This window comes from Arachis ipaensis, chromosome B08 (genome assembly GCF_000816755.2).
Source record: "Arachis ipaensis cultivar K30076 chromosome B08, Araip1.1, whole genome shotgun sequence".
NCBI classification, from domain to species: Eukaryota; Viridiplantae; Streptophyta; class Magnoliopsida; order Fabales; family Fabaceae; genus Arachis; species Arachis ipaensis.
Genome location: NC_029792.2, coordinates 112,073,129 through 112,094,557, shown reverse-complemented (window position 1 = coordinate 112,094,557; position 21,429 = coordinate 112,073,129). Strand labels below are relative to the sequence as shown.

Sequence of the window (21,429 nt, the reverse complement as noted above, 5' to 3'; positions counted from 1 at the left end):
TCGTCTCATTTGTTCAAGCGCTCTCTCTCTCTCTCTTCGCTGGCAGTTCCCACTCCTCCATCGTCGCTGTCACTTTCCTTTCTCTTTCGCCGCCGGTAAGCACTGTTGGCCGAAATTATTTTTGCTTGTTTTGTAATTTCTACTGTTGTTAATAATATTGAATTGGTGATTTTCAAGTTTTGATAATACTTTTTTAGTTTTGTTAATAATACTGGTATTAGTGGTTTTCTGATCGTCTTAGTTGCTGAATGATTATGTTAAATATTTTTTGTTGAGTTGATTTTGTTCATTTTTTTTGTATATTGGGTTATCTGTTTATGAAGGAGATATTAAAATACTTAATGATGATTATAATTTGTGATGAGTTGTTCATTTGATTAATTAAAAATTTGTTTATTAATAATTCTTTTGAGGAGTTCTTTGTTGACTATGATTTTTGTGCCTAAATTGCCTAAAAATAGAGATGGAAGAAGATAAGACTCACTCTTTTATTTTTGAATTCCGTATCTAAAATTTAGGGCAAATCAGTTATTTAAGCCAAGGGAATGAAAAAATTACATGAATCAACCAAATCAAAAATTGCTTCATGAATCTACCAATCTACATTTTTATATAGTTCGAATCTACCTAATTCAAACTGCGTTTTCATGTAATTTGAATCACCCTGATTCGAATTACACACACCCACACACCCACTAATTCGAATCAGGATGATTCGAATTACTCACACACACGTGCACATAGTAATTCTTTTTTTTTGGTGACTTATTTTTTTTTTGGTGACGTGCACATAATAATTCGAATTGGGCATATTCGAATTACCCAGTTAAAAAAATTATTAAAAAAATTTAAAAATATATATTTCGTGAGTTCCTGTTTCTTAGGAAGCATCTCTGTGCTTATCAATTCTATTCTATGCTACTGCGTACAGCAACATGAGCGTACATGACACGCTGCGCAGAGGACTATCCATGGCTGCAAAAAACCCTTCGATTAAGGTATGGGACTTCTCCTATACACACTTTGTTTCCCATTCTTATCCTATAATGCTCGAATCGAATAAATAAGATATATGTTGCATCTGCGACCAAGCTCACGGACTGTGTGTGCAGCATTTCGCTTCCGCAGCAACAAAAAGATGACTGAATATTTTACAGTTTCTCCTCTTTCATTCAACCTTTTTAATGGGTGCACTTTGCACTCTTGCAATTTAAAATTGCAACTGATTAGTTATCAGTCTTATTTTTTCTCTTTTCTTCCCTTCCCTGTAATGTAATGTAATTGACAAATGGTAGCGTTTTGTTTTGTCCCTTTTTTGGAGAGCTAATGCTGACTTTTGTAGTGGAGGTTTCGATAGATCAAAATAGTATGAGTCAAGCTCGAAGACAGATTAGTATCAATTAAATATCAATTAAATGCAATAGTATCAATTAGCCTTTTTTACAAACATGTTAAGACGTATTAGTAAAAGAAAAATTGGTTGATGTTAGTTATCTCCAACAGATTATTTTGGGTTCTTCTTCCAAGGCTCGAAGACAGATTCTTGCTGAGATGGGATACGAGTTTACAATAATGGTATATGTACTAGCGTGTATTGTGGCTTTGTAAAATTTTAATTCCTAATTGGTTACCATAACAGAAGGCTGAGCATATTTATTTTGGCTTAAAATTTAGACTGCGGATATTGATGAGAAAAGTATCAGGAAGGAAAAGCCAGAAGATTTGGTTATGGCATTGGCTGAGGCGAAGGTATGAATGTTTGGTTCAATTATTACTATTATTATTATTACAAATCTTCCAAATGCAATGACTTCCACCTTGGATACTGAGATAAAAATTACAGTCCAAGTAGAGTGTCTTATGTCTTATTTTAGATAGACCCAAATTGACTCACCCTTAAAATTTCAATGAGCACCTTGTGCATTTACTCTCCATCATTACTAGTTGTTCTTAATTTGGCTGGCTTGATCTTGATCCATCAATTTTTTAGAGTAATTAGTCCGCATTGCTATTTCGATTCTGTAGTGATGTACTGCATTAGGCAGTGGCAATTATCCAATGGCTGGCAAATCATTGTGCATTATCTATATCTATATGATAATTAGGGTAAGCTGTGTTTGGTAATAAATCGAAATTAAAAAATTTGAGACATGACAGAGATATGTTGCTTCTTTATATATCTATCTGTTTCTCCGAATAGGTTTGTATAACCGAATTTCCCATGTATTTTTATCTTAGTACGGTTACCAAACGGGGCCTTAATAGACTGAATATTAATATTTTTTTTGTGTATATTAGATCGAAAAATAATGTGATGACTAAAAAGAGAGTGGGATGAAAAGATTTTGTATTCTTATTGTTCAGTTAATGCTACAAGAACTTCACTCCACTCTCCTTCTCAAGCTTCTATATGAAGCAAAGCGCATGCTTGATAATGAAAACCAGCTGAAACACGATCATATATTTATTTGGTTTCGAAGATTTTTTTTTCTGATGAATAAAATATCTGTTCAAGGTCTCTTGCATCTAGTTGTTGTGACTGACTATGCAGAAAGATTGCAGGTTTCATGTTATCAGCCAGTAATTTCATCTAAATAAGCACATAAACTAAAAGAATGGTATGATTTTTCCAAAATGCATTTAGTATTCTTACGTTTTGATATTCTTATTAGGCAGATGCTATTGTGCAAAAGCTACTAATTGGAAGTAACTTGGAGAAAGATGGTCCCACCACTTTGTTAATTACTGCAGATACTGTATGTATGGAGTATGGACAATTTCTTTTATCTTTTAAGTTTTATTTGTTTAATTTCAGTAATGCATTATTGGAAAGAAACTTCAGATAACATATCTGCCAGCAACTTTCCGTGTTATGCTTTTGACATGCTTAGCCTGCTGATATTTTTTTCATCCCAGTTGAAGTTCTATTAGCTATCTACGATGTATGCATTTTTTCTATTTTTGTATGACCCTATTATCTAAGTATATATTAGTGAGAAGAAAGGAGTAAAGTTACATTTTTGCGGAAAATAATGAATCCTCCTTAGCAAAAGCTTACTCCTTCCATTTTATAATATTTGTTCAATTTGCTCTTCTTATGGTCTCAAAATATTTGTCTAATTTATAATATTTAGTTAGTATCAATTTAAGTTTTCAAATTTATCCTTAATGATGTAATTTGAAGAAAGACAATTAAGTGTAATATTAATTGTATTAATTAATTGAAGTTTGTCATTTTTATGAGTTTAATTTGGTCTATTCACATAATTTTGTACTATTATCGAGATTTTTTTTGTTTTCCTTAGTCCGTGTTTTTTTTTTCTTTTTTGGAAAATGAAAGAAGTAGATTTTCTCAATAGATGGGCTTCCCTCCGTTTTGCTAGATGAAATAGATCAGTTGTTTGATAAAAGAAAACACTAGTTAAAACTCCACCCATGAAAACGAAAAGTACAAATTATTGCTGATAAATCTATTGAGAACATTATATTTAATTAATAGGGTATATATCTGTCCTCCAAGCTGTGTTGTGCACTTACACTTTCTGAGGGGGCAATTCTCACATTCTTTCTGCTCTTCATTTAAAATTTATATAATACTTTTCTAAGCCTATTTCTGTCTTTACAAATGTTCTGTAGGTTGTGGTGTACCAAGGAATAATCAGGGAAAAGCCAACTAGTGAGAAGGAAGCTCGGGAATTCATCAAAGGTTTAGTTTGGGTCTGTTTCTGTTTTATATGTACACATGCCAGGAACATTCACAAATTCAAATAATTTGCAGGATATTCTGGTAGCCATGCAGGTGTTGTAGGATCTGTTATGGTTACTAACCTCGCCACTAGAAAGCGCTCTGGGGGATGGGATAGTGCAGAGGTGCAAGTTGTTGATGCTTGAGTTTGTTCAATATTTTTCTCATTCTGCAGATAACTAACATCTCTCATTGTTAAGACAGGTTTATTTCCATGAAATACCAGATGAGGTCATTGATAATCTGGTAACCTTTTTTTTTCTTTTAATTTTTTGTAATTACACTTTTCACCCCTTTTCACTGAGCTAAGTATGGAGGTGAAAATAGTACTTGAACTTGTTTTCAAGATCTTTGAAACTTTCCTTTAGGGAATTCGTGTTGGTGAATATGTTAGGGACTAGGGTATTATGGGGTTCCCAAAGTCACACGTCGAGTAATATTGGATGCTTGATGTTGTATTTAAGGAGAGTGGTTCTTTCTTCTTAATAGCTAGCTTTTAAGGTGTGATTCTCCCCTTTTCTTAGGTTGAGTTTTCTTATTTGTTGGGAGCTTTGCAGATTGACGATGGAGTTACATTTAGAGTTGCTGGCGGTTTGATGCTGGAACATCCACTCACATTACCATTTGTAGATGCAGTGGTTAGTTATGTTTCTTTCTCCATAACGATCTTCCTTAGAAGTTTATGTTGCTATTCATGCGCATTAACATCAGTTCATTTAGAAATATCACATTACCAGCACAGCAAAATCCATTAACCTACTCTTCTTTCAGCATATTCTCTTTCTGGGACTTCATGTAAAGAATGTCAAGATTGTTATCTCTCCCCATTTTATTGTGGGCTTATTTTGCTTCCAAAATCACATCTTTGTTGCTATGATAATGGGATTGGTTTCCTAGATAACCAGGTTACATAATATCCCCATTACACAAACACAAATGAGTATTGAATATAACATGATATGATACATATTATATACAGCAATTTTATGACATATTAGTTACAAATTTAAGAAGTTTAAAGTATGAGATATGCATATACGCATACAATATGCATACGTGAGTAAAAATGAAGTATTTGTGGTTTGCGCATTAATATATAATTATATACCAAGGGGATAGATGTGGATTGGTTATTTAGGTTTTGTTTTGTTTCCTAAAATTTCATATGGATTTAATTTTAATGCACTTTCAATGTAAACAAATTTTATACATGCATTCAATTACAAATATTTTTTTTCTTCTCAAGACTTGAATCTAAGACTACTAATTAAAGACTAATACCTAACCTTTTCTCATACCAGTAATTTTTTACTAATTTTACATTTATTGCTGCTACACAAATTGAATAAAAAAAAATGGTGGATTAGTCCACTAGTCATAATGTTTCTCTTGAGTTGGATCTTAGTACAGATTCTTCTCTCTTTCTGCCATTTTGTTATCAAAACTAGTTCTTCTTTTTGCCAGGTTGGTTCAACTGATACTGTGATGGGACTTTCCAAAGACCTAACAGAGAAACTCTTACTGGAAGTTCTATAGGTGCTGCAATCATGTGAATCGTGTTCCGATTGATGTAATTGCTAAGATTACTGCAACCATATTCAAATGTTTGAATTGATGCGAACGATTCATGTAGTTCAAACTTCAAAGTATAGGCAAGAAGGTGCAAGACCTTTCTGAATGTGCAATTTTCAATCACAATATGTAATAGTATATTATTTAACTTATGTGCTTCATTGCTTCGTACTTTTTAGCAATGCCATGGATGTGTAATATTTCGCTTTCCCTTAAACGACTAAGGGAAACAAACAAAGATGAAAAACCTAGATATGGTGCATGTATCGAGGGTTATCGAAAATTGGGTCGCTTTGGACTTGAATGTGAGGTCCAAACGCCTTTAGGTGACTTGTCCGATGTCTTCTCCAGCGAGGATGAATCCGTCTGAGTTGTTTGTGAGCAGAAGTAGGGGATTGTACTTGTAAGGAACTAGGGTTATATCCCGATGTCGTGGTTATATCTCGATTCTGTCCACCATCCTTTTGATCACATGCATGGAAGTCCTGTTCCAGCACACCAGGATGGTGAGGTAGTGCCTGAGCCTGGCCCTGTCGTCGATGACTACATCCCTGAGTTTCCTCCAGTAGATTTGGATATGTCGATGGAGTTGCTTTCTATTTATTTCTCTGACCTTTTCACCATAGAGCCTATTGGGAGTTTCGCCGTGGCGCCTGGCCAGGCCTCAGCAGTTGAGCATATTTCTCCTAGTGGTACAGCTTCAACAGGTGACAACAGTGATGGTAGTCCCCATAGTACATTAGAGGTCATTGTTATTTCTGACGACGAGGATATTGAGGAGATAAAGATCGTGGATCTGACTTCTGTGGACGATGAGTTTCCCGAAATTGATATAGAGATCGTGGACTTGACTTCTGACAGCGATTAGACAGCGACATCAGCATCTTCTTTTGGTAGCGCTCAGGTGTAGCGGTTCTATTGTTTTAGATTCTCACTTTTGTTTTTCGAGAGACAAGGCTAGAAGACTAGGCTACTTTGAGTGTTAGATTAATGGCTTCCTATATAGGTCAGACCTCGGAGATATTTTGAGTTGTATATATTCATAACCATGAGGGAGTAGCTAACTTTTCATCTTTTGGGTACTGTATATATATATATTATCCTATTTGTGTGTGTATCTATTTACCGTTTTGGTTCGCAAAATCTTGTGTTTCTCTTTAGTTGCGATTTTATTTTTTTTAAAAAAGGTTTTTCATAAATATCGAGTTCCGTTAATCCAATTACAGGTTTGATATTATTAATAAAAGTATCAATGTAGTTTCAAATTAGTAACACTCGATGTTTCAGTATAAGTATCCCATACTAAAAATTAGATCGTTGAACCGAACTAAAAATAATTTCACTCAAAATTCTTAATTTTTTATTGATTAAAAATATTTAAGCTCAGACCCACATTATAACAATAATATGAAGTATGTCCACCAAAAGTGCCCAAGATTACAAATTATAATTATTAACATTATATTAACTTAAACCAATTTGTATTGATTGAGTGGATAATTTATTCATTCATTTAAGTAAATGTCAAAAATTTAAATTTCATCATGTACAATAATTCATTAACAAATGACATACTTTTAAATATAATTTAGATCTACAAAAAATTAATCATTATCTTATGAAAAAAAAAATATATATTACATCAACTTGAGCTAATTATGCCAATTGGAGATGCAAACTGACAGTGATACAATGTCTCAAGTCCCAACCCCTCACAACATTAGAACACGTATTATTATATATTACTAATTTTACAACTAAAATGTATTATTTTTTTATTATAATTAAAATTAATTTTTTTATAAAATTAAAGAATTTTTTTCTTTTTTTTTTCTTTTTTTTAACGTCGTGCTTACCCTCGTTATTTTAAAAAATACTAATTAGCAAATAAATACAGCCACGTCATTTAAGCACATGTAGAACAAAATAGCCTTCGTCACCATAGTATTGGCCAAATGACCATCCACCGGGGCCAGTGAGTACTATCTATATTCTATCCACACAAACATTGTAAAAATAAGCTTAGCTGTCTTCAGCACTACAGTTTTTCCAACCAAGGACTTGCAAGTTGCAATTATGTGACAACCAGCAATGAGCAAACGGCAACAGTTTTCACCGGCGGCGGCCAATGACCCCGCTTCCACAGCCACCGCCGACGAAAGAAAGAAAAGCCGGAGAACTCAAACTACAGCCCTGTCCCTTGACCACGACATCCTGTGTATGATCTTCGCTTTCCTCGACATGTTCGAGCTCGTTCGCTGCACTCTCGTTTGCAAAACATGGTTATTCTCTTCCTCCCTCTTCTCATCTTTTCCTAATTTTTAAGCCCTAGTATATTGAATTTGAACAATAACGGGCAGATTCATCACGTGCCTCACTGAAATTTTGCGTGTGTCGCTTCAAGATGGTTCCTTTCATGTTGATCAATGGAAGGGTCATTCAACCAGGTAATTTCAACTTTTTGATAGCATGTACTTAATTTCTTGGTGATGTGCATATCTGCATATATGTCGTTCTGTTGTTACTATTGAAGGTAAATGGCAAATAGGTTTTTTGACCATTTTTAGTGGAGACACACAAGCCTCTACAAAACTTAATTTTTCAAGGTTCCTACCAGTGAAACGTGAGACACATAGGACATAGTTGTCCTTTTTTTTTCTTGTTTTTACATCTTAATCAGTTCAGTTTGCATAGTTGTTCTGATTCTTGGTAGACTAATGATACAAACACTTCTCAATTCTCACATACTCCCCGGTGATATTATGCAAAAGCTTTGTCTATACTTCTTGGCTCATAGTTTATAAGAGTAATTTTTTCATGAGGGTGGATTCTCTCAATTGGAAAATCCTCTTGACCATGTTAAGGGTAGAATTTTACCACTGATTTGATACTTTTTTGGATGCATTTTAGAACCCACCATATGACACTAGACACGGGTAACTGGATTTTGCAATTGGGAGTATATATTTTCAAATTTTCATAGTCAATACTAGTGCAATGTAAAAGTTGTACTGTTGTAGATTGCGAGTACAATTGTGAATAATTTTGTGAGAACATGACACTATGAAAGGTCTTATTATTTGGTATTGAGATAAATCATATTTGGAGGATGAGGAGTTGATGGCTATTTCCACACATTCCTGGCTTTCTTTTGTCGTGTTTATCTTAGCTGTATCTAACGGTGTTTATTTAATATTTTTCTCATCGTCATTGATAACAACTTACTTATGACAAGCTTAGAGCTGATAAGTTTAAACCTGAGGGGCAATGTTAAAAAAGCCAATGACTATATATACTGATACTGTGGTGTATCTATACCTAAGCACTCAAGCGATCAAACTATGCTGACTTACATTCAGCCTTCACTTCTCATTCTTTTCCATTTTCCTATGAAGTCAAGACTTATCTTTAACAACTTTGACTAGTACATTATCCATAATATGCCTCTTAGGATGTTTGTTATACATGCTTGCCAATCAAATGATCCTTGCGAATTTCAGATTCTTGCTTACCAAGAAAAAAAATACTAATGTTGTACTCATATGGAAATACTATTCTAGCTTCTGGCATTTTTCCCATACTCCAGTGATGTTCACTACAGTCATTCATGTTTGTCATACCATAGTGGGTTATACAAAAAATCTTTTAGTGATGTCACTCCAATTCAAAGAGTATTGTTGGATTCTCAATGTGAAATTCTGTATTACATGCCATCTTTTTTAGTTTTGTTTTGTCCTTTTCCCCCCTCCCCTTTTGGTGTGTGTCTGTGTGATATACATACAATACATCATTGGTTGGATGGATATTGATGTTCCCTGCTTGGATTTTAAATCAGGGTTGCTCAGTGCCGAATGAAAATGGGCACAGTTGCTACAGGTGTGGGTGATAAGGTAAATAAATACACTATTTGCATATTTCATTATTTTTACTGTATACTAAATTCTTAATGGATTATTAACTTTCATTTTTCTATTTATTTAACTTTGCTTATGGAAACAAAAAATTCATATATTGGATGTACTAAATATAAAGTAGGTTTATGACTTGAAAATTGTGTTTTTTAAAGCATGAATAGTGGTACCTCCTTATACAGCTTCACCTCTATATTAGACAATATGTGAAGATCTTGTGTTGTTGAAGAGCTGGTAGGGAAAATGGAAATTAAGAGGAAGGTTTCTATGTAATGCTCACCTCTATCCATATATATTTAGATGAAACTACGAAGATAATGTGAAAAAAATTGAAATGATGCATGCAGGTATAATCAAAGCTACTATACTTGTCCCTATAACTTTGTTATTCTTAGTAAAGAAAAAAAAAAAAGGTGAATGGAGATTCAACATAGATTATAGTGCATTAAATAAGTTAGCAGTGGCTACAAATTCCTGTAACTATAGATTTTGTGTTGCTACTTGCTAGATGAATCAAGCTGCTAGTGTATTATCTAATTTGGATCTTTAATAGGGTCATTACTAGATGAAGGAATGCGACATATTGACCATGGAACTCAATCCCTTGCCTCCCTATTGCTCTCCTAGTGTATACCCTTTTAATTATGATCCTGCTACAACAATATTTTGATATCCAGACAATGTTCTCTATTGTGTTCTTAGGAGATGTTACACCCATGGTACTTTCCTTTCTTGTACTTGTTTATGTTACTTCCTCCAATTAAGGTTATTTTGCTATTTCATTTTAGTTGAGTTTTACTTGTAGCTGACCCCACCGAGTAGTAAACGGGTTATTGTTGTTGTGATTGTTATTTTTTGGTTTTTATTTTTTTATTTTGTTTAGCTCTTATACTAACTATTCTTGTCATTCTGTTAGGTTATTCGTCTCTGGTCAGTAAACAGCTATAGATGCATAGAAGAGTACTCAGTACCAGCTATGCTTCCTCTGGTTGACTTTGATTTTGACGAGAGCAAGGTGAAATGGCTTGATGAATATTATATGTATTTTACTGTTTGTCTTGGAAGACATGATTCCACCTGTTTAAAATATAGTATAAGCTTTTGTTGGGAGTGGAAAAAATCTTAGTTACTCTCAAATTTTATCTCAAATGTTTAATTTGTTAATTCTTAATCCTTTTGCATTCCTTAAAGAAAGCACGATTATTATCTATGTTATCTTTTATTTGATATGAAGACTTGATAGTTGCCAAAAGAATGTAGACTTAACGTCAACCTTGTCATGGTAGTTGATCACAAGGTCATTATTTTATCATGTTCATGTATCTTTTGCTTCAAATTTTCTGTTGAATTTAATTATGATGTTAAACATCTCTGGGCCAGTTTCTATTTGCCATCATAAAAAAATGATTTCGTCAGTTCGTGATTATAGTTTCTTGCTTGCTTGTGTCTGTATGCTCTCTGATTTTATTTATTTATTTATTTATTTTTTGTCATGCATGCTCTGTGATTTCTGAAACCTCTTTAATTATCTGTAGATTGTTGGTCTAATTGGTAGTCGTTTATGCATTTGGAGGCGGAATGGGAAAAGAAGCATATTTTCTTCCCCTGAAGGTGCAGTTGTAAAAGGGTCATGCATGCGGTAAACAAAAATGAATGATCTGGCTATTAATTTTATTTTCTAAACTATTTCACAAGACAGTCAAGTTCTTCTATGCATAGGGTGAAGCAATGGCATGATATACAACTTGGCATCTATTATTAATGGTGGTACATTGCACCAATGATATCATGGAGTTAGAATGTTTATTTAAATTTTTGCATGGTTCTTTTTTTATGTTGTAATTTTTTATGATCATGGGACTTGAACCAATACTCAACGGCTAGAAATGACATGTTATGCAAATTTTGTTCTCTGTGTAGAGTGTAGACTATAGAAACTGCAGATTTCTGGTGCTTTTGGCGCTTCCTTCTGTATTTAACACTATGCCTATACTTGCATCTCCATTTCTGACAAGTTACTGCAACTCAATCTTGCAGTAACCCACCAATATGTCATTTCTAGTGGCTCTTTCCTGGAAAACTATATTCTACTTGTTACAATGCTTTCTCAAAGAACACTGCAGTTTCCTTCAAACATACGTGGGCTACTAAAAGTTATCAACCACATCTGGCTTTCTAATTCTCAGATGTCAACATACCCTTCCACTACGAACCCACACTATCTGCTACCTTCCGTGCTGCCACATTCAGAAACCTACTTCCAGCTCATCTTTCAAGAATTTTGTCTAGGAGTGTGCATCCTCTAGCAATACCTTTGTTTCTTTGTGACTTCTCTCCTTGAAAAGGTTTCTTCACCAGTGAGTTTAGTCCCACTTTTACCCTCCAACCAAACATAACCAAGAAATAAAAACGGAATATGTTTCTGAAACCAAGTTGACCGTATGTTTAGGACTTTATGATCAAGAGTCTAAAGCTATAATAAACAGCAAAGAGAAAAGAAAAAAAATAAAATCATTAGTTAAAACCTAGTAAAGGGCAACAAAGATAGACATAAACTTTTACATATAAGGATTTGCAGCTAGAGATCCTTGGCTGAATTTTCTAGAATAGCTTCTTACGCCAACTGTAGAGCTCTCTCTCTCACTCTCACACACACAGAGTAAGAGCCATGAATTACAATGCTCCATACTGGAAAAGTTTTTGTACAAATTGTTCTGTACTTGCAGCTATTTTGATCCAGAAGCTATGGTTGGATATGATGATGGGGCCATTCGTGTTTTTGACATGTACAGCAGGAGCTGTTCTCAAATAATAAGGTATTTTGTAAGAGAGAGTGTGTCCCCTGTGCCTCTTTTTATGTCCTAAAATAGTCAGCTGCGTTGAAAAGAATACAAATTGCATATTACGTGAATAGGGGAAAATTATAGGTTGATTTATGTGTAGCTTCAGTAACTTAATATGTCATCTAACATTCATCGTTGCAACTCTCTCTCTGCAGGATGCATTCGGCACCTGTAACTTGTTTATGTGTGAGTGAAGATCAACTTATATTGAGTGGCTCCACTTCGGGGAGTATTACAATTTCAGATCCTTACTCTGTCCAGCAAGTGACAACACTTAGATCAAGTGATGGCAGAGGTAATAGTTTATCCCTTTTAATTGGCTATTTTTGTCAGCATGATCTCATTCAGTATACCCAACCATTTCTTAGCACAAACACCTTTTGTGGTACCTCTTGCTGATAATTCTCTTCTGCTACTTGCTCATTTGTTCATTGTCTCTATTCTGAAGGCTCAAGTTTCCTATTTTAACATTAATCAATTCTTGTATTTTTAATGCTCTAATTAGGTTGCATACATTACACCCTTTGGGTGCGGCTCTTTCCCAGACCCTGCATTAATGCGGGAATTCAACTTTAACTGATTCCTCATTTTAAAGAGAAAGTTTGTCTAAGTTTTGTCAAAAACATACAAGACTGTATGAAAAATATGAAAGAAGCCCGGAAATAATGTAAAGAGTATAAATTCATCTGAAAGAATATTATAATAAAAAACTTAAATAAAACGTACTAATATAAAGAGTTAATGACATAAAGTACTACATAGTTATGTAAAAGCATTGGGGTTAGTTCATATTCCTTAATCAAGTAAATTGTAACATATTTTGTTATTTCCTAAATGTAATAGTGCTTAAACTAAAGAAGGCGCTTCTCGGTTTAGCGCCTCCTAGTAAGTAGTCAACACAATAAATAAATAAATAAAAGGTGCCACCGTTTTGAACAGTTCATCTGGGTATATAGTTTGGAAAAGGGTGATATTTTGGTAATAAGTTTTAGAAACAGTAGTATGTTAGGAAAAAGATTAAGAAAGAAGAATCCCTTCTGACTCTAATTGGGGTTTAAGAAAATGCTAGGGGAGTAAGGTAGAAGTACTATACATGCTATAAGAACGAACGATAGGATTTTAGTAGAATGCTGTATTCTGTTTTGAACCAAATATTTCAAAGGCATTATTCTTTCTGTGCTGCAACTGAATCTAATTTATGGTTTTCCTGTCAGGTATAAGGACCTTGTGTTTAAATCCCTCCTCTCAGCTACTGTTTGCAGGATCAGCTGTTGGATATACTTATTGTTGGGACCTTAGGTATGCAAACGATGCCGTAATACAGGCTAATTTTTGTTCATTAATTAAGCAAGGACATTGGACACCTAATTATGTGAAGCTAGTATAATATATATGTACATAGAAATCCAAAACTAAATGGTTTTAATAAAGTTTGCTTGGACATTCCTCTTGCCTAGTTGTATCATTCTGAAAAATTTAGGACCTTTTAGGCTGTGTTTGGATTCTGTCATTTAGAAAGAAATACATACAGATAGAAATAGAGACACGCACACGCACACGCACACGCACACGCACACACCTGCACGCATGCGCGCGTACACACGTAGAAATTGTATCTCTATCCTTCTCTCCACAAGTAAGCAAGTATCTGGCTGCACACTGTATTTTTATCTCAGATACTAAAATATCCACCCATTGTTAAGGTTTGGGCCTTGTTATTTCATCTTAACATAATTTTACTTCATGCATATACCCTTTGTGATCTGTTTTTATAATTTAACCAGTAACCACAGACTATTTGCTGCATTTTATTTATCATGTCCTGAACCTCTTTTGTTCTCATCACGCAGGACAAGGAAACAGTTGTGGGGCAAACGAGTGAGTCCGAATGTAATATACTCTGTGCAACATATGCGTGGTGACAGATCAACACTAGCTGTTGGCGGAATAGACGGTATCTTAAGATTTGTGAATCAAAATGATGGTACCATTGTTTCAAGTTGTATCATGGAGGATAAATTGATATCAAGCCCTTCAGGATCCTTTCAGAGAAGGAAAGGAAGAAGGTTGCCAGATAACTACCTAAATATTGATATCATTCCTACGAGTGCTAGACCTTCTATCACATGCCTAGCTGTCGGAATGAAGAAAGTTGTTACCACACACAATTCTAGTGATATTAGATTGTGGAAATTTACCTGAATAGCTGTACTTCATATTTTGCATAGTCAAAATTTTATGTTATTGGTTTGTGATTTGTCTTCTATGATGAGAAGTTTACCATCTCTTCACATGCAGTACACCATAAATTAAGTTGGTTAGTATTAGAGTCGTTATAGTGTAAAAACGGAGAACTTTTAATAAGAAAAAGAAAGTAGGTATAGAAAATGATTGTGTATGAAAATTATAATGTTCATAAAAGAAAAAAAATCAATGCCCTTTGTATATGATTAAATTGTCTAATCCTTTTCAGTAATTTATTAGATGATTTATACTAACCAGTAATTACCATTGAGGTTTGCTCTAATTATTCTCAGTCTCCTATAACTGATCAAAATTTTTTTTCCAAAGGTAGTAGGTTATATTTTATTAATCAATGAAAAATAAAATACAAGAGTGTCCAAAATAGAACAGCATAGTGAAAAGTGAGAATCTCCTAAAAAATACACTGATGATGGTATACATCCAATGGTGTATAGTTAAAATAAGAATAAACTAAAAAAAAAAGAAAGAAAGGGTAGAGTACTAAGTTAGTCCCTACGTTTGGGTGTAATTCTGTTTTGGTCTTTAAGGTTTAAAGTGTTCTATTTGAATTTAAAAAAGTTTCATTTAGCTTTAATGTAGTCCCACTGTGAGGTCAAAGTTAAATAATTAACGAAATATCCTACATGGTATGGAGAATAAGTACAAGCTCCAGAAGCACAAAATCAACGTGGAAGTATCAATATATTTATTTATTATTTTTCTTACAATTTAATGAAATATTTTCTATAGAACTAAGAGAATGATAAATAAATGTATTGATGCATCTATGATTGATTTTGTGTCTCTGGAGCTTGTACTTATTCTCCAGATTATCGACCTTGTTTTTATATACTGCTGCCATGTAGGACATTTCGTTAATTATTTAAGTTTGACCTTACGGTGGGACTACATTGAAACTAAATGAAACTTTTTTGGATTCAAATAGGACACTTTAAACCCTAAGGACTAAAACATGATTACGCCCAAATGTAGGGGACTAATTTAGTATTTTACCTAAAAAGAAAATAATAAGGTGAATTGTGTGAAATTATGAATTGTCCTCATGGGAACGACGAGCTAAAATGGAGGTTTTCTGGATTTCAGGAGTAACTTGACGGGGTTTGCAAGAATGGCAGACGACATTGAAGTACATCCTTTAAAAACTAACTGGTTGCCTGTTTTTCAGCGGTGCCAGCAAATGATGGCAAGCAATTGGGGGTTTCGATCAGCATTCTTCAATGAGTTAAGCATCTTCGTTGTTGCAATCCACCATGTCTAGAAATCATCAAAACTCTGCGAGGGAAGACAGTCTCTAAGGGAACTTTGAGACCATACTTCTTTACTTGTACAGTATAGAGCAAACAGTGAATGATCGTTTCTGTTGCTTCCTGACAACAGGGGCATGTTGGCTATGTAGATGGGCAGTAGTGGTGGATCTGAGCAAGAATCGGAAGGCGGTCATGTAGAGCTTTCTAAATAAATATCTTAATTTTGTGAGGCAAGTTCAGCTTCCATAGTTCAATCCATGGCTTCTTCTGTTGCATATGATTAGGGCAAAGTTCAAGAGGTGAGTGGTGAAATAAGTAGCCGATTTTGTAACCTGAAGCAGTATCATAATGTTTGGAATCGTTCAAATCCCATCACAATTTGTCATGACTCCCATGAATTTTAACTGCAAGAATACTGTTAGAAACGTCTTAGGGAAATAATTCCTGAATGAGGCTCTGATTCCAATTCCTGTTTTCGGTAATTAAATCTACCATTCGTGGAACAAGATTGGAAATAACCTGTCTGTTTGGCATTGCCGAGATCATTAGAGGATACGGAGGAGGTAGCATGGATCCTCAAAGGTTCAGATGTTCTCTCCAATACCCACCGCCCAGTTAAGACCTTTTTCAACTATCTTTCGACCTTTCAATATGCTCATCCATCCCTAAGGAGGTAAGATTCTGCAGTTATAGCATTACCATTTCTAAAGTACTTTCCTCTTAGGATTTTGGATAATAGAAAAGTTGGTTGCGTTACCAATCGCCAATAATGTTTGCCTAAGAATACCAAATTCTGAATTCTAAGGTCTTTAAATCCAAGACCTCCTTCTCTTCTTAGGCGAGTCATAGTGTCCCAGTTAATCCAAGCCATCCATCTTTCAGATCCTTTTTGCTCTCACCAGAACTGAGAGAGTAGAGAGTGAATTTTTGAAATTAAACCATTAGGTAATTTAAAACAAGACAATGTATAAATAGGAATAGCTTCCCTGATAGCCTTAAGCAATACTTGTCTACCCCCCCGAAGATAAGAGATTGCGTTTCCATCCTTGGATTCTCTTTCGCACCTTCTCTTTGATCATACTGAACGAAGCCTTTTTAAATCTAGAGATCATAAAAGGCAAGCCCATATATTTGTCTTGAGCCTCAATGTGATTGATATTTAGAGAGTTAGCCAATTGTGTACGAGTAGTAGAAGGAGTAAAAATATAGCAGATTTATTAAGATTCACCCTCTGACCACTGATGCTTTCATAAGAAGTAAATAAATGCAGAATGTTTGAACATGTCTCAGGGTTAGCCGTACAGAATAAGTTGGAATCATCAGCAAAAAGGAGGTGATTGACCTTGGGGCATCGCCTGTGAACCTGAATACCTTGAATTAGTCTGCTTTGTTCTGCCTTGTGTAGCAAGAAGGATAGACCTTCTGCACAGAAAAGGAAAAGGTAGGGAGATAGAAGGTCTCCTTGTCGGATACCTCTATTTGGTTTAAAGAAACCATAGGGTTGCCTTCCACAATGACAAAATAAGAAGCAGTTGTTACTAATTCTGGAATCTACATAATCCACCGGGAATCAAAACCAAACTTCTCCAAAATAAACAAAAAAAGTGTCATTCTACTCTATCATATGCCTTACTCATATCTAATTTTAGGGAATGGATCCTCTCAATATTTTTTTAACAATTGAGGAAGTAAAGTGTGATCTATTACCATTAATTTTATAAGTGAGACCAAGAAAAAACATAAGAGAGAGAGAGAGAGAGAGAGAGAGAGAGAGTAATGAAGGGTTAGAGATTACACTTTACTCCCTCAATTTTTTTTTAACAATTGAGAGAATCAATTCCCCTAATTTTAGGGCCATTTCAGTTATGAGCACTTGTTTTTTGTTTTTCAAGTAATGCATGCACTCATGGACAATTAAGATATTGTCAGAAATTAATCTGCCTTTAATAAAAGCGCTTTACGTAGGCTAATTAGTTTGTTCATCATACCCTGAAGTCTATGTACAATGATTTTAGATATAATATTATAAAAGAATGAAGATAGACTTATTGGTCCGACCTGAGTCATATCTTTAGCATCTGGAATCTTGGAGATAAGACAAATCTAAGTGTGATTAAAATCTTTCAAAATTCTGCTTCCTAAGAAGAAGCTCCTAACTGCTCGCAAAACATCACCACTGAGGATGTTCCAAAATCTTTGAAAAAATTTTGCTGTCATACCATCATCTCTCGGAGAACTTTGAGAATGAATGCTAAATGTAGCTCGTTTCACTTCCTCCAGAGTCACTGGTCTTTGAAGCCTACGATTCATAGAAGTTGTAACCTTGGCTTCCAAGCCAGTGAAAAAACATTTAGGATCCTCATGACAAGAGGAGGAGATGTCTTTAAAATATGCTTTTGCCACGGAAGCGATTCTAGCATTAGAAGTCGCCACTCCACCATTACCGTCATTTAGTTTCCAAATCAGTTCCTCCTGGTACTGTTTTTGAATTTCTGATGGAAGAAAGTCGTGTCATATCACCACACTTGAGCCATTTGATTCTAGATTTTTCCTTCTAATAAGATTCCCCATTTTGCAGTGCTTTCTCAAGTTTTTCTTCCAATTCTAAAATGATTTCACCTCTATGGATTCCTGATAAACGAAGTGCCTCTAATTCGGATTGTAATGAATCAATCTCCAACCTTGAACTAGATATGTTTTCTTGCTGCCACTTGACAATCTTATGCCGATATCGCATTATTTTTTGAGCTAGAATATACATGGCTGATCTTTCAATCTGTTCATGCCAAACCTCTCTAACAATCTGTCTTATTTCCTCATTGGAACACCATCTTTCTTGGAATTTGAACCATCATTTAGACCTCTCAATTCTCGGGTTAGAGTCCAAGAGAATAGGGGAATGATCTAACCCTGATTCTGAGAGTTTAAGAATTGATGCATTAGGATAGAGTTGCTGCCAGTCAACTCCTACTAGGAACCGATTCAGTCTCTCCTGTATTAACTCATCACCACTTCTTCTATTTGACCAAGTGAATAGTCATGGAACTGTTGAATGATTGGTGTTAATTCAGTAAGCTGCAACATTCTATGTTTGTCATTTGAACTTAGGTAAATACCTAAAACATCGCAGGGATCACTAGAACCAGTTGCCAAAACTGATACTGCAATGAAGAATCTACCATGCTATAAAATCTGGACAGTGTAGCCATATCTCCATGCCATTACCAAACCCCCAGATAAGCCATCTAGATCCACAATAAATCATTCTTTGAAACCACAAGATCTTAGTTTCACTTCAACTTGTCGAGATTGATTTTTTATTTCGCAGATAAAACCAACATCAGAAGAGTAGAATTTACAAATCCCTTTAAGATTGTGGATTGTCAGGGGTTTCTCCAAATCCCAATAATTCTATGAGATTAGCTTCATATTTCTCTAGGTGCCACTTGAAGGTTGGCATCCTTCACCGTCATATCGTCAGATACAATATCATTGAGACAATTTTTTTAAAGATATGATTGAGATATTTACCTCCACTCCTCCATTTGAAACCTATCATTGACTTTTTGACAAGTTGTTTCAGGCTTGGTTTTTTTACTCTCTTTTCTAGACTTAGTCATGGCACTATTATTTTGTTGGACATTATTCAGGGGATAGGATAACTCCAATAAAGTATTAGAAGAAGAATTAGTAACAGTAGTGTTATCATTGTCACCTAATTCATCCTCTTTTTCAGTTCAAGAACCCGAATTGACAGCATTGTTATCTCTGTTCTGATTTTTCTGGTAGTCTTGTATACTTTTTTTTGAGAAGCTATCAAAAATTTAGGAAGGTGGACATTTTTTCTTTGGTCGAACTGGAACAAAATCATCCCATGGTTGATTAGGATTGAAAAAAGACTCTTTTTTTTTTTTTTCAGTTAATCATCTTTCAATTTGATCTGTCTTAAGCCATTCACCAACTCTATCTTTCTTGACATTATTTTACCCATAATCATCAACAAAAGATTGACAGTTCTTAGCTTTGTGTCCCAATTTTGCCTAATAGGTACAGAACACACCTATTATTTCATAGCGAACTCCAATTTTCAGTATTTCTTTGTTGAAATCATCCAATTTCAGAGTATCTCTCACCCTTTCATCATCGTTCAATTCCACTTTAGCCTTAACTATAAGTGGATCTTTGCCTCTGACTTCAAATAGAACAACATCTTCAATTTGTCCAAGTTTTTCACATAATTCCCAGCCAACTTTGATTGTTTTGTATTGTTCTAGTAAGCCCCAAAATTGTGCCTATACAGGAAAGGAAGAGATGTAATTATCTTCCTTGTTCACTGTCTACTTCCATCTATGGATATGAAGAACAAAACCCTTAAAAAATCAGGGATAACCTTCCTCAATTCAAGTCACATCAAAGTCATTGTAAAAAAAAGATTGAAATTGATTCCTGAATTTTTTAACTACTCTGAATCCTTCTGGTTTATTCCATATTGTATAGAGAGCTCCTTTCATAGTACCAACTAAAATGACCCGATATGAGAAGATCCTTTCAGATAGACTCCTTGTGCAAGTTTGGATTCCTTCAGTAACATCTTCCTCGACCAAGACGATCAAGTCATCTTCGTTATCGCTATTATCGATATGAAAATTTTTATTCTCGGATTCACCGCTCAAAATGCCGAGAAAATTTGAGGAGCAAAGAGAAATTTAAAAATTGTATGAGAATTGAAAGAAGAGAACAAAGAGTGATTGGAGGAAGAAAAAGAAAAGACCAAGAGGAATTAAACTGTGGTGAAAAGGAAATTAAAACGAAGAAAATCGGAAGAAGAAAGTGAGGAGATTTCATGAAGTGGAAGAAATTTGAAGAACAAAGTGAAATTTGAAGATTGTATAAGAACTGAAAGAAAAAAGATAGTGAGTGATTGGAGAAAGGAAACGAGAAGGCTAAGAGGAATTAGAAGGTGGCGAGAAGAAGATTAAAGGAAGGAAGACTGGAAGAAAGAAAGTGAGGAGACCCATGGTGGGCGTTATTTTGACCTATGTTACATAATGTATATTAAAAATAGGATAAAATATATTTTTTATCTCTAAAGTTTGTTAAAAATTTTAAAAATATCTCTAAACTTTAATGTTTTAATTTTTTCTTTGAAATTTTTTATTTGCATCAATATATCCTTGAGAGCTAAAATTTTTAAAAATTTAGGAGCAATCCAGCAATATAATGCATGACACATATGTCTGATTTGCTTGTGTTAAAAGTTATTCTTGTGAAATTATTGCTAAATTTATCCTAAATTTTTTGAAAATTTAGTCGTCAGACATATATTTAATGTAAATCAAAAATTTTTTGGACAAAATTAAAATAAAATAAAACTTAAAAATATTTTAAAAACTTTTAACAAATTTTAAGAACAAAAAATATATTTTAACTTTAAACATATTTCTTTCCGACTCATTCTTCAACCAAGCAAACTCTTCTATGATTCTATCTACATCTATCCTGGCTTAATGCCCAAATTTTGAAGCATTTGAGGCATTGGTATGCATGGACGATCAAATAATATAACTTAAAGCAATTATTAAGAATAATATTTTCTATATTCTACGATATTTATTGGTATATCAAAAAAACATAATCTATTTAAGATTTTAGGTCAATGAAAATTTACTCATATCACCATTGTCGTATATTCGTCTAAAATGTACATATAAATAAGAGTTGTTCCATTAGATGCTTATTATTGACTAATTTTAAAAAAGAAAAAAATGTTGACATTCATCATGAATAGTTGTGATTCAACCGTTGGATTAATGTATATCTTATTTGAAGTAGTATAATTTTATTCT

The 21,429-nt window shown here is 34.1% G+C and overlaps 2 protein-coding genes across 2 annotated transcripts; both read left to right on the top strand.

Annotated features, from left to right (window-relative positions):
- On the top strand, positions 872–5,527 carry LOC107613953 (maf-like protein DDB_G0281937). Its single transcript, XM_016316154.2, has 9 exons — positions 872–998; positions 1,504–1,575; positions 1,675–1,749; positions 2,673–2,756; positions 3,637–3,706; positions 3,779–3,870; positions 3,950–3,991; positions 4,303–4,383; positions 5,210–5,527. The coding sequence occupies exons 1-9, from the start codon at positions 936–938 to the stop codon at positions 5,279–5,281; spliced, it is 651 nt and encodes a 216-aa protein (XP_016171640.1). The 5' UTR covers positions 872–935; the 3' UTR covers positions 5,282–5,527.
- LOC107613256 (F-box/WD-40 repeat-containing protein At3g52030) lies at positions 7,713–14,438 on the top strand (the record flags this gene model as incomplete). The annotated part of the gene is given in 8 exon segments (XM_016315172.2): positions 7,713–7,764; positions 9,153–9,207; positions 10,145–10,243; positions 10,764–10,867; positions 11,955–12,044; positions 12,227–12,366; positions 13,286–13,370; positions 13,922–14,438. Coding segments are annotated over 8 exon segments (977 nt in total), but the record flags the coding sequence as incomplete, so codon positions are not given.

Excerpts from the sequence above, each read along its gene's own strand:
- LOC107613953 (XM_016316154.2), top strand. The coding sequence starts at position 936 with ATGAGCGTACATGACACGCTGCGCAGAGGACTATCCATGGCTGCAAAA. Across the intron at positions 1,576-1,674 it reads GATACGAGTTTACAATAATG|ACTGCGGATATTGATGAGAA; the intron begins GTATATGTACTA and ends CTTAAAATTTAG. Across the intron at positions 3,871-3,949 it reads GGGGATGGGATAGTGCAGAG|GTTTATTTCCATGAAATACC; the intron begins GTGCAAGTTGTT and ends TTGTTAAGACAG.